General features: G+C 34.5%; 2 protein-coding genes across 4 annotated transcripts; one reads left to right on the forward strand and one right to left on the reverse strand.

Annotated features, from left to right (window-relative positions):
• Positions 1–29: 29 nt before the first annotated feature.
• Positions 30–9,887, reverse strand: TAF2 (TBP-associated factor 2). Of its 3 annotated transcripts, none has more exons than XR_015584782.1 (25): positions 9,621–9,864; positions 9,010–9,343; positions 8,432–8,577; positions 8,251–8,317; positions 7,672–7,871; positions 7,431–7,584; positions 6,993–7,077; positions 6,792–6,883; positions 6,511–6,636; positions 6,329–6,382; positions 6,170–6,238; positions 5,730–5,827; positions 5,272–5,619; positions 5,083–5,170; positions 4,707–4,832; positions 4,565–4,621; positions 3,937–4,016; positions 3,798–3,853; positions 3,140–3,226; positions 2,851–2,940; positions 2,407–2,465; positions 2,237–2,327; positions 1,991–2,156; positions 1,716–1,899; positions 30–1,378 (listed from the first exon to the last, which is right to left on the reverse strand). XR_015584782.1 is itself a non-coding variant. In XM_087491980.1 (25 exons), exons 1-25 carry the CDS (start codon positions 9,749–9,751, stop codon positions 175–177), a joined length of 4,179 nt encoding a protein of 1,392 aa, XP_087348106.1. In that variant the 5' UTR covers positions 9,752–9,887; the 3' UTR covers positions 30–174. The 3 variants fall into 3 exon arrangements, 2 of the variants coding, with proteins under 2 accessions (XP_087348106.1, XP_087348107.1); XM_087491980.1 differs by having other exon boundaries at positions 3,811–3,853; positions 9,621–9,887; XM_087491981.1 differs by lacking the exons at positions 30–1,378; positions 1,716–1,899; positions 1,991–2,156; ... (1 more) ...; positions 2,407–2,465; positions 2,851–2,940 and having other exon boundaries at positions 3,811–3,853; positions 3,928–4,016.
• Positions 9,888–10,282: 395 nt separating this feature from the next.
• On the forward strand, positions 10,283–11,584 carry LOC147925838 (putative F-box protein At1g65740). The gene has a single exon (XM_087493483.1). The coding sequence runs from the start codon at positions 10,327–10,329 to the stop codon at positions 11,452–11,454; it is 1,128 nt and encodes a 375-aa protein (XP_087349609.1). The 5' UTR covers positions 10,283–10,326; the 3' UTR covers positions 11,455–11,584.
• The last annotated feature ends 5,468 nt before the right edge of the window (positions 11,585–17,052 follow it).

A 17,052-nucleotide genomic window follows, 5' to 3' on the forward strand; every position in this document is an offset into this window, starting at 1 on the left:
CCAAAGCTAGGAGAGAGGCTTAAAGCGCATTGGACATATCACAGCTTGCATTGCAACAACAAAGCTTTTTGTATACAAGTCTCCTCGATTCTATGCATTTTTTTTAATCAGATACTTTAACAAGCCATAGCGACAAGTAGCAGTTTTGAAACACCAAAACGACTGCCTCACACATTACGAGTTGTTGAACGCTTTGCTTTTCACCTTGATTCGGAACTTGGGAAACGGACGAGCTGATGGCTCAGCCTCGGTTTCAACCTTTACCAATTCGGCATCATTGCTTGGCTCTTCTACTTTAGCCTCCGCGACGACACTCTCTATCTTCTTCTCCCTAGCTGGATCCGAAGTGCTGCTCACAAGCTTTGCCATTTCTTTCTCCTTCCGTTTCTTCTCCTTCTTTAACCGTTTCTTTTCTTGGTAAACCGGGTCTTCTCTTTTCCTCTTCTTCTCTTTCTTTTCCTTGTCTTTCTTCTTATCCTTTTCTTTACCAACAGATAGAGTTTGAAGGCTCGCGTATTTCTGCAGCGCCTCGTTTTCCATACTATTATTATCTACTGGTATGAAGCTAGGCGCTGCGATTTGGATGTTATTATCTGCCTTCTGGCTTGTCGAAGTTTTCCCAGACTCAGCAGTGCATTGCAACTCTTTCCCAAATGTATCGCCTTCGCTTACAAATTTTACACTGCCGATACTTGCGGTCATGCGAGATCCGACATCGTGACACGAATTTACTTCCTCCACGTGATTCTGATTGCTTATGCTCACAGCATCCGTTGAGATTCTCTGTGGAGCGTCCACTGAAGCTGAACTAGTTTGTCCCCGGTCTATATCATGTCGTACCACAATCCCTTGAGATCTTTCTATGGATCGTGCTGATCCCTCGGCTCTGCTGGTCGCACCAGATGGTCTGACTTTGATCCGTATAACAGACTTCTTGACCTCGTGACTAACAGACACAGACGCCACATCAGGTTCTTTTTGACGTTCCTTTATTGGAGGGTTTGGGTTTACTTCCCTATTAGCTAATTCTTCTCTTGGGGCTTCGCCATCCAATGGAATCTCATTAACAATGGGATTTTCATGTAAAGGTTGGTTTTGACTTTCCATGTGAGGTTCAAGATGCTGAGCCTCATACGCAGCAACAGGTTCTGGAAACCTCAGTTCAGAAACAATAGGCATGAACATTTCCTGTGATCTCGCTGGAACACCAAAAGGAACAACATCCAGCGATTTTCCTTTGGCATCTCCAAGTGCCAAAAGTGATGGCCCCCCTGCTTCTGCTCCCGGGACCGAAAATACATTCTTCGGCTCAATGCAGGCCTCCACATCAACAAGCTGCAAAGGTTTCTCTTTAGGCACTCCAAACAACGTTGGGGGTCTGAAATTGAGATAACGGTAAGTATATTCTGTTCAGAATGTCAAAAACTACGGTGAAAGCAGAAGAAGACCAATATATAATTCTCTTTAGGCTCAAAATTGAAGACACTTGAATTTCAAACAAAATTCACGAAAGGGAATAAACTAATGTACCCAAACACGATGCATCAGCTAGAAAACCTTCATAGCTTAAGAAAAATAGTAAAATATGTACTATGACTCAATTACTTTTGTGCTACCCACAGGAAACCATAATGAATAAAGAAACAAATGCACGGCATGAGAAGAGTACTTGTGAGAAAATAATCTGGCAGACAATGAATGTAAAAGCCACAGACCTTCCAGCGAGGATTTGGAAAATGCAGAACAAGTAGTGGCGAAGAAATTCATTGTTGAATACTACATGGCTCTTGAATAGATGCAGCAAATCCAGAAGACTAACAGTGCCGACGCAATCGTCGGAGTCATATCCAACTGCTATTTGACATAACCGCATCGTATGTACACACAATTTAACCTGCCCTGTAATCAAGGGCCAAATATATAAAAAGAAATAAATGAACTCTACCAGAAACAGAAAGCTGCTATGTCCCAGCAAGAGAATGTAACCAACCTCTCAAAGATGATTCTTCTACCACATATTTTTTAAACAACAAAAGGGCAGAACCTATCCCTTTGGATTGGTACTCGATGTCAAGAAGTGCCCTACTTGCTTCTACACGAACTTGCAATATTGTATCCGAGTTTCGGAAAGGTTCAATAAGTTTACAGATGTGTTCCTGAAGTCAATTAATTGCAAGCTTCTGATGCTGTCAGCGTTATAAGGAGCAATTGGAGAAAAAATAAGGAAAGAACTTACGAAACTGATGGAATCAGAAAGCTTGAGAGCAGTCTGTGCCAACGTTCTGATGCAGCTAATTGTCAAGATGCCATTGTAGCTTGGCATCAACCTAGTACATTTATTTCCAAAAATTCAGTAATAAGTTCTGTTAAAACATATAAAATCATAAACATCAAACACGAGGTTACCTGTCAAACTGCAAGAGTCTGTCAATGCGCTTCAGAAGAGGGGCTAAAAACGTTAAACTCTGCCAGGGAAACAAAGAAACATAAAGTGTTCAGCAATAAAACATGTATCAACGCTGGTATATTGAAGCTCTAAATTCACATCTTTGCATATGAACTAAATAGGAATAAAACAGAGCTCCACTTTTTTTCTGTAACCACCTTCATCCTCCAAGACCAAACATCTTCATTTTTTTTCATAAAAGCATGAGATGCCGATAAAGATATTTAGAGCTAATATAATAGATGAGCTAAGTACTAAATCTTGTCTTGTCAAGTACGACTTTTTTTTTGTTGATAAAATTTTAAAGGGGTCTTTCTACCCATCATAACGTCAGCAGGAAAAGACCACAATAAAAATTAGCTAATAAATCGTAGAGTAGCGTTAACATGATAACAATCACAGACCTGTTGACAGAATTCGAGATCACCAACTGACTGAACAAGCACAGCAAGCCAGAATACATCAGAATACGGATTCCCACTGTTGTCATTGTACTATAAAATAAAGGATAAATGGCGAAATCAATAAAGATGATAATATGGACTGAAAACAAGCATAAACCTAATGTTTCATAGATGATAGAAATCACTGCAGCGTAATAAAGACTAGCCGCTGAAGGCTATCAGTAAGCTACGAAAGTTTCACAAAATTTACCCTCATTAGTACATGATAAAATACTATGAAGATGTATACCTTTAGAAGCTGTAAGATAAATTCAACAGCTTCTCGAGGGCTTTTCCCCTCAGCTCCCCTAACTCTTGCAATGGCATGTGGAATGGCCTAAGACAAAGCAAATAACAATGAATTTAGATAAAACAGTCAGGAATGTCGCATGCTACTACTACTGCAACAAGAATGATAGATATGACACAGGAGATCCAATCCAACTGTTCCTACGGAGACGTTCTATAACAAAGTTCAAAGTTCAAGAGAAAAAATAGATTCAACCTAACAATAACCAAAAAAGCCACGAGTGAAACAGAAGAGCTGACTGTTACAAACCATAGTATCAGAGGAATAACCATGGAAAACCCTGGAGGTAAGCAGGCTAGGAAGAGAAACAATAAATCACACCCTCTCTGCAGAACGAAATTTTCCTAACGAACTGAACACGAAAGGAGCTTTGGGATATTTGCGAACTTACGCTCATTATTTTCATTGGCTCAACATTCATTTGTTTTCTATTCCACCATGACATAGTAATTAGTTGCCTAATTTTTTTCAGGAGAAACCCAATTTATATACTAAGCAGAGCAGTAACAGTTTTCTGTCACATCGAAAGGACATGTCATAGCATCTCCAGCTAACAGCTGAGATCAATTCGTGACACTAAATCAAGCTCATACCCTACCTTAAATCATTACCTCAAGTACAAAATATTCTGGGAAATCACGGAAGTCATTCGGCCTGAAAGGAGGACATCAGTTTCATGAGAAATCTTCCGCTGGTTACCAAAGAGATGTACAAATATTAAAAGGTACCAATCTCACTTGGGGAGTCCAATCTCTGCATCAAATCTTCTACTTTTATAAAACTTTATTAGATGTTGCAAACCCGCCCAGTCAGTCTCCTGTTAGAAATAGAAATGAGCTTAACTCAACATTTGCAGTAAGACTTGTTTAAAGGACACAAAAAGCAGTGCATGAGACTTTTAGAAAGGTGAAGTTCGAAAAAATAAGTTGAAAGATGGCATAGCATGCAGTTTAAACCAATAGACATACAACTCATGAAAATCTGTTAAACATGCAACGAATAAATGGGATTAAGATGAACGGAAGATTGATGATAGGAATATAGAGATCAGAGAAAACAAATTCCTCCCCTCATTCTTTCTGCAATTTAGTAGATGAAAGGTTTCCAATTATTTTTTTTTTTTCAGTTTTCCCCACCTGAACTAATGGAATTCTTTTCCCACAAATTTTCTTTAAATGATAATTTCAGGTGAATCATTAATTCACCGTGTTCTGTTCCTCTAAAAACATAAAAAAGTGCACATTAAAGTTCCTGATCTTATACTTTTAAAGCAGTGCCTTTTGCAATCTCAAAAATCTAGTTAAAATTTTGATAATTATACGTCTTGTCACTTTGGAATATTAGATTGAACAATTTTAATCATACCTCTGATGCTGTTTTAGCCAATGCAAACGCTGCGCCAATGCGTATTCTCCAGAAAACCTATATGTCACAATAATATCTTGGAGAAAAGAACTTACATCTGCAAACTGGTATTTGAAAGAAGTACACTAGAGACGGACAAAACCTTGGAGTCAGTGAGAATACTATTGAGCGCATTCACAATGGAAAATGAGTGTTGTTTCAAAGCTTCAAGTGACGCAATTGCCTGTGCCTGAGCAACAACATCTCCATCCTTCTCTAGTTGATTTACCTGGTCAAAAGTCACAGAAAACACAAGTGTGACAAAGGATTAAACCTAAAGCGTAGTCAACAAACCAGTGATGGATTTTCAGATGGCTACAATTAACAGGACAACACAAGCACACACACAATACAGAAAGACCACTTCTACGTAACATAGCTCATGAGCTTCTTGTCATGAACCATGCAGAAAGCCAAAGAAAAAGTCGACTGTTATGTACACAATATAATCTCAAGAAGTGTCAAAGCAGATCTCTTACCCACATTTGTAGGGGCTGATGAAGTTGAATCTCAGCAATATATTCCATCTCAGGGTCAGCTTTAATCCAAGTCAAAGGAGATTCAATGCTACAGAGAAACATTCAATCTCTCAGTTCTTTTTCTTGTGGTCGTTGCAAGAAAACTAAACAGACCAGGAATGCCAGAAATAGCGTATCACAGCAACCCACCTTGCTTTATTTTCTAACGGTACTATAGCATCAGCATTGTCTTCATCCCCATCAGGTTTTCCTCCCTTCTTTGGTTTTTGATAACGTTTAGCAGCAAGTTTAGAATGACATGGTAATTCCAGTAGCTGCCATCTATCTCCAGCCATAGGCAATTTTGGATGGTCGGACATTCCATCGATCTCGTAAACCCTTATACTCATAATACCCGGCCAGCCAACATCCACATCTCGGTTTTCTGAATCAGAAGTAGCCCCAATAACTGATAACCTTGCATCGAGCGAAGCTGTGCATTCGCGCAGAGCAGCCATTTCAACAATGTTTTTCCTTTTGTTGTAAGACAACCCAATCCTGATATAATTAAACCCCAGTAGAGAATATCAAGATAAGATTCAATGACGATCCAGGTATCTATTGAGTTCAGTTCAGAAGAAAGTAACTCATTATACAAAAAAAAATACCTTAGCATAGGACAACCGCAAGATGCAACCCATCGCTGAAAAAATTCTTTAAGAAATGGACGCTCAAGATTTCCAATCTTATTAGCAAACTGCCGGAACTGCATCTCAAAAGCGAAATTTGAGAAACACACATATGTATTAGAAACTGAAATCGAAAATTCAAGCTGAAAGATAATCAGTTGATCAAGAAGAGAAATATACAAAAATCGAGGGAGTTGTTTTGTATTTGTATACAATTCGATTATCAGTTGTTGAACCAAGTTACGGATGAATGGCCGTATCACATTATGGTTGAGGGTACATTTACGACATAATTGTTAAGTATATCAAGTCACAACTGAGAGATAGATCCATTTTGATAAAACGTATGCTCCCAGAGCAAGGAAAGTATTCAGTCAAGAAAAGCTCCCAAAGAAGAAATCATTGTATAGTCATGTTACCTCCTTCGTGCTAAGGGACCGTATAGGATTAGATGGATCTTTGGCTCGAGATATAATTTTCTGCAAAATCTGTAAAACATCGAAAAGAAATCTGTTAATCACGTATGTAAGAAAATTAACAAAGTGATTCCCTGAAAAATGATGACAACATGTCCATACTTTACGAAACGAGTCTGAGCCCATTTGCTTCTCCAACATCTGTAGGACTGCTCCCTTCAGAAATAAGTCAGAAAATAATAATTATTAGTAACAAAACGCATGTAAATTTATCTCAGAAATTCATACAGGGCACAAAATTTGAGAGCACGGAATGATAAATATGAAAAGAAAATTATGCTTACTGATTTCCATGATCGTATCTTCCCATGCATCCCAATAGAATGAGTTCCAAATAGGTCCTTGCAAGAAGGAGATGCGCTCAAGCACATTGCACCACTATCATCAGCTTTACATACAGCACAATTTGCCTGCACTTGCACCAAAAAAATTTAGAGAATCAAGATAAGATGTTCATGACTTTGTTCAGAAATGGTTACAGGGGCGTCCAGGGAAGATTAACTCGACTTGTTGTAATTATAGCTTCTATATGTGAAAAAAAAAAACACAAGTAGTGAGTATAAACCTTGTATCTCCGGTATCGTGCTTCATTGTTTCCCAAAAACTGCTTGATAAACATATCCGTCAAGAAACCAGCAAGACCGTCGAGGAGCCAATCTGTTATAACAACATGGACAGTCATGAATCACAAGACACATGCTTTCAAATGAAGCTGATATAAAACATTGTACGCAAAGCGAAGTGTAAAAAAATGTCAAGAGCCCACCATCATTTGGTGACTCGGGAGTAATATAAACTCCAAACCACTGTTTTGCTAACGCAGAAGCAATTTTAATACGCGTATCTATTGTCTGCAAAGATAATTGAAGGTCTATCAAATTTGTGCATAAAGGTTATTAAAACACCAACAAAGAAAGAAAAATTCTTGTAAACATACGTGAAACCTTCTACACCAAAAGCCATATTCCAATGAAGGGATGAAATGCAATAAATAGATGAACTCAGCTTGTAACATACATAAGAGGTAATGCAGAATTATATTTAACTTGCTCAGATACGTTCGTTGTAGTTTTTCAAATATGCACCATACAATTTCTGGTCGGGTGTGCCTTCCATTATAATATTGACATATACAAAAGATTTAAATGCATGTGTCTGATAAACGTATCATCTAACCACAGGCCAATTTACCAGGAAACATTACCTGATCAATAACCCTTTCATCATATAGCAAGTGGGAGCTAAAGATACTCAAAGAAGCTCCCAAAGTCGACGAGGAAACAACCATTTCAGGAGGTAAAAAGACTTGCTTGTAGAATCCAAATGGAAAGTTCGCGCTTAAATAATCCTCATAGTAGCTGTATAAGTTGATTTTCCAATTGACAGCAAATTATACTTAGATTCAGTTTGATTACAAGGAATTGTAAGAATACAAATTTACTGACCTATAAGCTTCATGGAAAAATTCCACTGTATTACGAAGTCTCGAGATATCATACGGCAAACACAAGTTAGATATGAGAAAGTTGTTTTGATCTGGAAGGACTTCCAATGGTCCCGCAACTAAAGACACCCACCGTGGAGCGATAGGAATAGCTAGTTCGTATACATAAGTTTTTCGGCTAGTATCTTCTTTGCACATAACCTGAAAAGTGTGAAAATTTAGAAAACCAACCCCCCTAAACCTTCTTGTAAAGGTACTGATAAGACTGAATGAAGGAAAATCTAAAAATATTCCACATACTGTTAGCTTTCCAGATAGTTGTGCCTACAATATAACAGAGGAGAAATATTCTGTTTGATCCATATTCATTAGATACCTATAATACTAAACACAATATTCTAAGGACTGGATATAGCTTCTTTCCTATCCAAGCTGAAACTAAATTTGACACAGATTCTATAAATCATGAGAACCACAGCATTTTTGTAAGTTTTTCCACTCAAACTTGCACGTAAAATACCAGATTGAACAAAATGGTACTTCCTCCAATCTATTCACGTATAAAAGATATACAGCTTACCTGGTAAAGTAATTTTCCAACACTGACAGCCACAAAGTTGTGTGGAACAGTGAATTCCAGATCGAAACTGCATCCACCACAAAGTGTTAAATGAAAATGGTTAAACAGGTTGAGATGCCCACTCTTGATCTCAAGAGACAAGAAACATTAAAACAGAATTAGTTCTTAAAAAAATGAATACCTGCAACGATGGTACTCATCATCTATACAAGGAAACCAACAGCGCGCTCGTCTCATTTGGTTATCGGTATGTACAATGTTCTCATCAAAATGAATTCCTGACTCTATTTTCTCTACCCAGTAGTTAATCCGAATCAATTTAACATTCTGCGTCATATGAGGATATATCAGGAATAACAAAAAAGGCCAATTCTCAGTTGTAACCCATAGCACAAGATAAATAACAAAAAAAAGTGTCGATAGCTACCATTAGTATTGATTGCATTAGTTTTTTAAAAGTTCAGCTACCAACATGGTAAATTCATATTTAGCATCTAACAAGTCCGAGAATAGATAACTTGATATGTGTTATCTTTGGTCCACAAAAGCAGTAAAGGCAAACGAAGAGTAAGCATAGCTAAGGTGAATACTAGAGGTCAAAAACCCTAAAGCCATGTTGCTTTTAGTATACACCATAGTTAAAATCGTCAAAACAACCACGGTTTCCGATATGTACTTCAAACCACTTAAAGGCAGTTCGTGTAATTTTGAAGTCTCATTACATCTCAACAATACATGTAAGGAATTCAGGAAAATTACCTGTTTTGCCTCCCCGGAGGACTGGGAACCGTTTACTAAAGTAACATTATCTAGCTGTTCAGATAAATCCTTAGAGGGCTTGCAACAGTTAATCAGTAAATTTGCTGTGTCTTCTCTCTTAAGAACCCCGACATATTCCATAGCCGCAGCATCAGCTGCTGACGCAGGGTCAGAGACCGAGTTCCAGTTACTCTCAGTTTCAGAGTTCTGATGATGCGGATAGTACTCAAACACAGTGGGTTCCCCATCTACCAAAACACTCTCAATTCCCAAATTCTCCGCGTGTAGTCCCACAATACCAATATCTGGCACACTTACTTCTAACTCTGTGTGACTATAGAAAGCCAACAAAAACAAAAACAAAAAATCCCATGAAAATGCAGCAAAGAATGATAAAACCAAAGGACCATACAAGTAAAACCCCAAATCATCAAGAGCAGAGGATTTCACCAAGAATTGAGAAACTTAAAAGACTTATGTCGGTGTAAAATTCAACATCTGCTCATAATTAGGGTTTCTTCAACGCGAATTGAATTAAGCAGCCAAAAATCACAATCACGCATTCGTTTTCGCGGATGAACAAATCGAAAGCAAAAGAGAAGGAAACGTACCCGTAGATTTGGCGTTTTTTGAAGTCGATAGAAAGAAAGAGCTTCTGGTGAAGAACTTTAGCTCCAGTGTTCTCCGAAGTCGTCTTCGCGCCAGGAGCTTCCTCGTTCTTCGGCTTCTTAGCCTTCGCCATGTTTCCTTTTTACCCCTGAGACGTTGGCCTTGGCTCGGAGAGCCACCTTCTTATACAGCCTTCGATCGATGCGTTTGGGTTCCTCTAAATTACAGAAAACTCCTCTATGTTTTAAAAAGTTAATAAATATTTCCCTACTCTTTTATAAAATGTCTAATCTTACCATGTATGTGCATCTCATGGGCTTTTGTTAAAACGTTTCCAAATTTGGCCCATTAATTTGAAAGTCCATTCTCATTAACATTTTTTTATATTTATGTCACAACACAACACAACACAACACAACCAAAGTAGCGGCCGTCTTAGACCATTTTAGTGGTCGATTCTTTTACAAATTCTCTTAATAAAAAATAATAAAAAGAGAAAAAATAGGAAAACAGTTTCTTCTTATAGTAACTTGAAAAGCAATTCTCATACCATATATGACAGATGTTATTTGCTTAATGGAATAACTATTAAAATATAAATAAATATTAATAATTTGTTAAAAAAAAAAAAATTAATCTTTTTTGAGAAATGTTCGGCCGTTACTCCACTAATAATGCCCTTAGCGGAAACAACCAGATTTGAGAGACATGGTAGTAGATTGGTCTAACTTACCGGAGGAGCTCCTCAACTGTATCGCCGTTCGATTGTTCTCCGTCGTCGAACTCAAACGCTTCCGTAGCATCTGCACATCTTGGCAGCGCTCCAGTGTGGACAACAACAACAACAACCTTTTCCCGAGCCGCCCTGTCATCCACTTCGATCCCATCGCCCCTAGCGAAACCCTACTACACGACGAGGACGAGGTCTACCGATATGATCCCGGTGCGTTTCTCTCACACATCGCCTTCTTCCGAGTCACTCTTTCCTCCTCTCCGAGCAAGGGCTGGATCATCAAATCCGATGTGGACATCATCAACTCCGGGAGAATCCGTGTACTTCACCCTCTCTCGCGTTACCCGTTGCGCTGTTATTCCGAGAGCCTCGATCTTTTGGAGTTCACTGTCTCCGAGATTCGAGAAGCCTATGTGGTTCTAAACAACCCCAAGGCAAGAGTAACGGCTCCTGGATTCCAAAGAAGTGTTCTTGTCAAAGTCAAGGAAGGAGAAGATCATCATCATGGAGTTCTTAGTATCGGTTGGGATGGATATATCAACTACTGGAATGGAAATGTCTTGAGGAGACTCGAACAAATGGGTGATGACTTCTCCGACATTATAGTTCACAAAGGGGTAACTTATGTTTTGGATTCACAAGGCATTGTTTGGTGTATTAGTTCCGATCTTCAAATCTCTAAGTACCTAAGCACTTCTGTCGATGAAACTATCACTAATGACTGTTGGGGAGACATGAGATTTGTGGAAAGTTGTAAAGAGCTTTATGTTGTCGAGCGCCTCCCCAAAAAGAATCCCCGAATGAGAAAAGCTGAGCGCAGATTTAACTATACCATGACGGACGGTTTCAAGGTTTACAAGATGGATGAGGAGTTATCAAAATGGATACAAGTTAAGACCTTGGGAGACAAGGCATTTATGTTGGCTCCCGATACTTGTTTCTCGGTTTTGGCTCATGAGTTTCACGGATGCCTTCAAAACTCTATTTACTTCACCGAAAATTTATGGCCTAATGTGTTCAAGCTAGACAATGATAGTGGAAGTATTATCACATCAAAGTCTTTCAAGACCTCTTTCCAAATGTTTTCTCCTAGCTTTCTATGAATCTTGTTTAGATGGTCAAAGCTACTTTCTTTATAATTAAGAGCACCAATTAATCATCTCTAATAATAAAAAAAAGGTTTACTTTTCATCTTTATAGACAAAGTAATGCAACATGTTAATATTGTAAGAACAACTAAAATATCTTCATTCTTTCGGTATGATAAGCTACTGTAAATTAATTATAATCTACGTTTTAAAAATTGAGACTTAACATGTCAACTCCCAATTCATGAGACCCTAGTGAAATGATGCATCCTTTTTTATGAGTGACTTATGAAATGTTGGCCAATAAATAATCATGTTTGATAAATCTAGTACTACCTTTTATTTTGTTAAATTTAAAAGAGCCAAAACCACGGCTCTTTGCCTCTTACAATTGTCGAAGGTATGCCCTCGTGTATTTTTTTATTTCAGTTATACTATTTTTGGGATGTCAAAACTTAGTTTTCTGACGGTGAATTTAGTCATGCTAGGTGATGTCAACCCATGTCTAAATATTCAAGTGATTATTTTGGTACTTGTGTACCGTCAATAAATTAATATTTTCGATAAATTAATAAATTTTTCCGGTCCCAAATTTGAACCAATGTAATTTTAGACATAATTCAATAATATAATAAAACAATATATTTTTTGAACATCTTTTGTAAATATATGGTCTCAACAATAGTATAAATTAATAATTATATAAAATTATCAAAATATATATAGATATATGAACATTAATTTTTGTTAGACCTTATTTCTAATATTTTTGTTTAACAGTTATTCTCTTAAGCCATATTTTTACTATATCAAAAACTTTTAGTTTTCTCTTTAAAACATGAGAATTGTTATTTTCCTTGTAATTAACTCTATAACAATATTATTTATAAGAATTAAATCTTAGTTTTAAAAACTTTTTATTAAAAATTACAAAATATTGAAAATTTTTCTATAAATTAATAATTATTAATTTATCGATAAATTAAAACCTCTATAAATTAATAAAATTTCGTAGTCCCGACTTTATTAATTTATAGAGGTTTTACTGTAGTATGGAATAACAACTATTTTATGTATACATATGTATGTTTGTTTCTAATTAGTTCAATTTAGTATAATTTTGTATATCGTTTTCTTTCCAAATCAAATCAAACCATCCAGCATGCATGACATAACTCGACAAATCTATTGAGTTGCCCCTTAGAACCTTTGACATCCGGCTCTAGACTCGGCACTTTGATCTTCTTTAAACCTGCATAAGTTTGAACTTACACAAACAAACCACCTTAGTATATTAATCACCATAATCCACTACACCATCAATGACCCGACAAAAACGCTTGATTAGCTCCGAAAATATATTATATTCTTTGTCTTTTTTCTGCTTTATTATGTCTCTTATAAACAATTGTGTCTATTCAAGTGTTCACATCTTTATAAATTTATATATAAGTGACTTCTCATCATTGTATTCAAATTTTCTTCTTTTTATATTTTTGACAGAAAATTTTACAGTTGCATCTATTGAATATAGAGTTGTGTCTTTTACAAACAGTTGTGTCTATTCAAATGTTCCCATCTTTAAAAATTTATATATAAATAACTTCCCATCATTGTATTCAAATATAATAATAACAATCTGAAAAAATGCCAACAACAGTTGCGATTTTTAGTAGTACTTTTTCGTAAAATATATATATATATATACATTTGACAGAAAATTTCAACGGTTGCATCTCTCTAAAAAGTTGCGTCTGTTAAATATAGAGTTGTGTCTCTTACAAACAGTTGTGTTTATTCAAATGTTCACATCTTTATAAATATATATAAGTGACTTCTCATCATTGTATTCAAATTTTCTTTATTTTATATCTTTGACAGAAAATTTTGACAGTTGCGTCTCTCTATAAAGTTGCATCTGTTGAATATAGAGTTGTGTCTTTTACAAACAGTTGTGTCTATTCAAATGTCTCATCTTTAAAAATTTATATATAAATAACTTCCCATCATTGTATTCAAATATAATAATAACAATCTGAAAAAATGCCAACAATAGTTGCGATTTTTCGTAGTACCTTTTCGTAAAAAAATATATATATATATATATATGACAGAAAATTTAAACGGTTGCATCTCTCTAAAAAGTTGCATCTGTTAAATATAGAGGTGTGTCTCTTACAAACAGTTGTGTTTATTCAAATGTTCACATCTTTATAAATATATATATAAGTGACTTCTCATCATTGTATTCAAATTTTCTTTATTTTATATCTTTGACAGAAAATTTTGACAGTTGCGTCTCTCTATAAAGTTGCATCTGTTGAATATAGAGTTGTGTCTTTTATAAACAGTTGTGTCTATTCAAAAGTTTACATTTTTAGAAATCAATATATAAATAACTTCTCATTATTGTATTCAAATTTCTTTTATTTTGTATTATTTAAAAGAGAATTTTTTAGAAATGACATCTCATCACTGTGAAAAATTTATTGCAGTTTGATATATTTTGTTAATCGTTGTAATATTTGATTATACTCAGTCTTTAGGTATACAACCATCTATTCATCGAGGGTTATCATTCTATTGGTATGAATCCAAACCAAAATTTTTGTTTTAGTTGTTAAAAAATGTGGTTCAAGTTGGTTTTTTAGAAAATGAGAGTATATTGGCTCGTATATGTTTGTGTATTTTTTTGTCACAAGTATATATATATATATATATATATTTTTGTCTAATCCATGCTTTTTTTATTAGAAAACTAATTGTACTATAGAAGACAATATGGATTTCTATATTTCTATTTCTTTTATAAAAAATCTGATTATGAAATATCAAGGTAAAAATAAAAATAAAATATCACAGTTCGTTCTGTTATATTTTCTATAGTTGGGAATATTCAGTTTATTGGGAGATGAAATAACAGGTGATCAAGACGGTTGAGATAATTGTCCAATAAACTATCTTGACGACAAAGACTTATCTACAACTTCATTTAGGTTAAGGGAATTTGTATATTTAGTTCTAGTCATAATACACTCAAATTGAAATTTTAACAACAAAAGATACTGATATGAAATATTATAAAATTTTGAAAAAGTTTTGGATTCTGACTGCCAAAAAAAAAGAGGAGCGTGTGAGAGCAATGAACCCGACCGTCATTGGCCGACCATCTTCCTTAGACGCGCACATTGTGATGCTATATCATACACTTAAATGTTATTGTTATAAGTTCTAACTATTATTCTTCCCCTCTAATACTTATTATATTATTTATTTATATATGACTCGGGATAATTAACCAGCATCTTACGCAGAAAAAATAAGTAATAAGTACATTCAATATTGGATTAACCATATATATATAATCTATTATAATTGCCAAAATGTTTAATGACTATAGGTTGTTTTATATAAAAATATGTTTCATCCATAAAACGATAGTTGTTTGTATTATATATTCATTTACAATACTGCTTTTATGAAAATAGATGTATTCTTTTTTTATATGAATTTATAACTGATTTTTGATTCAAATAAATAAAATATGTGATAATTTTCTGTTTAGTTATATTCAAATTTGAGAGGATTGGTAATTTTCTTATTGATTGACTGAATAGTAATATTTATATTCATTTTTTATGAAGTAAAAATTGATTTTGGAAATAGAAATATGTTTGAGTTATGCTAAAAATATTAAAATAATTAATAGAAATGAAATTAAACAAATCATTATGTCATTTTAAGAATGGTCCTCAATTAATATTTTTAATATTTGTAATTTATTATATGATTATTTAAGAAATTTATAGTGTCATAATTGTTACAATGTATTCATAATTTTATCATTTAAAACAAAAAAAAAAAGAAATTTAACAATATAATCATTTACATATCATATTTGACAACAAGAGAATAAGTTGTAACGATTCATAAAATATACAAAAATATGATTGTAAGGTTAAGAAGAGAAGACACGACTGTAGATTGCATTTATTTATTTTTTCAGAAATTAAAAAATATTTTACGAAAAATTACGACAAAAAACACAGATAAAAAGTTACATTGTAAAGATGCGAACGAAAGGTTACGACGAATAAAAGCTAACGAAATAACACGGTTGCAATGTTATTTCATGGCAATTAATCGTAAAAATTTGTTTAATTTGATGTATGTAACATTGATAATTATTTATTTAATCATATATGAAGGTAAGCTTATTTTTTAAAGAATATTTTTTAATAAAGATATAAAAATATTTCAAAAATTTATATGTTTTTGAAATTTTTATTAGATAGTTTAGAAATCCTAATAGTTTAATAAATAAATTTATTTAAATAATTTTTATAATAAATATTTTACTAAAATGAGTTTCTGCGATAACGCGAGCTCCGTACCTGGTAATATATAGCTATAAGCAAACAAATTATATTGAACAAAAGTGACAATGCGAAATTAGCAATTATATATAGACTAAAGACAAAACAGGTGGCGGTGAAGTTTTGTCGTGGCATGAAAGGAAAAGAAGAGGAGGTTTCTCTCACTTACTCTCTCTTTACTTTCTCTTATTACACCTTCTTTTTTGGGCACTTTGCATCTGACTTCTGAGTATTGTGCCCTCTTCCCTCAGATCTTTTCGATGTTTACCGTATACGGATACACATGGCACATAGTATAAGGTTTTCTAATTTGGGTAAGGTTGGGTTTGATTCTCTTTTTTTTTTTTTTTTTTTTTGTTCTATAGAATCAGCACGATTACAAAGTTAATGAAAAATCGGTACTTTCTTTTTCGAGACGAGCGATTAATTGGGAGTAAACGAAGTAATTTTTTCACTACATAAACGAGGTAAAAAAGCTTTTGATTTTTAGTTTTGGTTGAATCAATCAGTTAAATTGAATAGTGCACTTGCCGAGATTGTCGGGAATGATGTATTCTTTTATGTTTGTATAGTGCCGAGACATCTTTGCGTGCTAGTTTTAGTTTTGGGACGACATATATATAATCTTTAAGCTGGGACAAAGAGCTAATATAGCTCATATTTCTTAATTAGCAAGCGCAAAGGTGAGACGACTTCGACAATTTCTGAATTTGAGGTGTAGATTTCTACCCTCGGGTTGTTGATGGTTTTTACCAAATTGACAGGAAGTTGTATAAATATTACTCGATGGACCATAAATGCTAAACATAGCTGTATAAATTTGGAGGGTTTTTTGCCTTTTGAGAATGTGGAACGGTCCAATTTGGTAAGAAAAAAAAAACAATCGGAAAGTTTTCTTTAAGAGTTCAAAATGAAGGTAATTTGTAGACCATAAAACATGATTCTACAAGAAAAAACAAACTTTACGTCGGTGATGGCTGATGGGTCATCAATATTATCTATCGTAAAACGTTAGCTTTGAGCTTAAAGAAGAATTTGAAAATGTTAGGTTGTCTCTAATTTTGCAAGAACATCCTTTTTACACGAGTGTGGTGTAATTTAGCTAGAACATATACATTGTCTACATCAAAAAACATTAGATAGAAATATAATTGTTTCTAGTAATGGTAGCAGTTATGTTATAGATCTTTAGCAAAAAGTCTATAAGTTGCTAGTTCGAGTGGCGTCTAAGACAAAA

Source organism: Camelina sativa, chromosome 16 (assembly GCF_030686135.1).
Source record: "Camelina sativa cultivar CO46 ecotype springtype chromosome 16, ASM3068613v1".
Classification (NCBI taxonomy): domain Eukaryota; kingdom Viridiplantae; phylum Streptophyta; class Magnoliopsida; order Brassicales; family Brassicaceae; genus Camelina; species Camelina sativa.

What these genes read in the sequence shown, in the direction of transcription:
- TAF2 (XM_087491980.1), bottom strand. Translation starts at nt 9,751, where the DNA reads ATGGCGAAGGCTAAGAAGCCGAAGAACGAGGAAGCTCCTGGCGCGAAG. An exon ending in CCTCCGGGGAGGCAAAACAG is followed by an intron (nt 8,578 to 9,009) that starts GTAATTTTCCTG and finishes CATATGACGCAG; the next exon opens with AATGTTAAATTGATTCGGAT. An exon ending in ATCTCGAATTCTGTCAACAG is followed by an intron (nt 2,466 to 2,850) that starts GTCTGTGATTGT and finishes TTTCCCTGGCAG; the next exon opens with AGTTTAACGTTTTTAGCCCC.
- LOC147925838 (XM_087493483.1), top strand. Translation starts at nt 10,327, where the DNA reads ATGGTAGTAGATTGGTCTAACTTACCGGAGGAGCTCCTCAACTGTATC.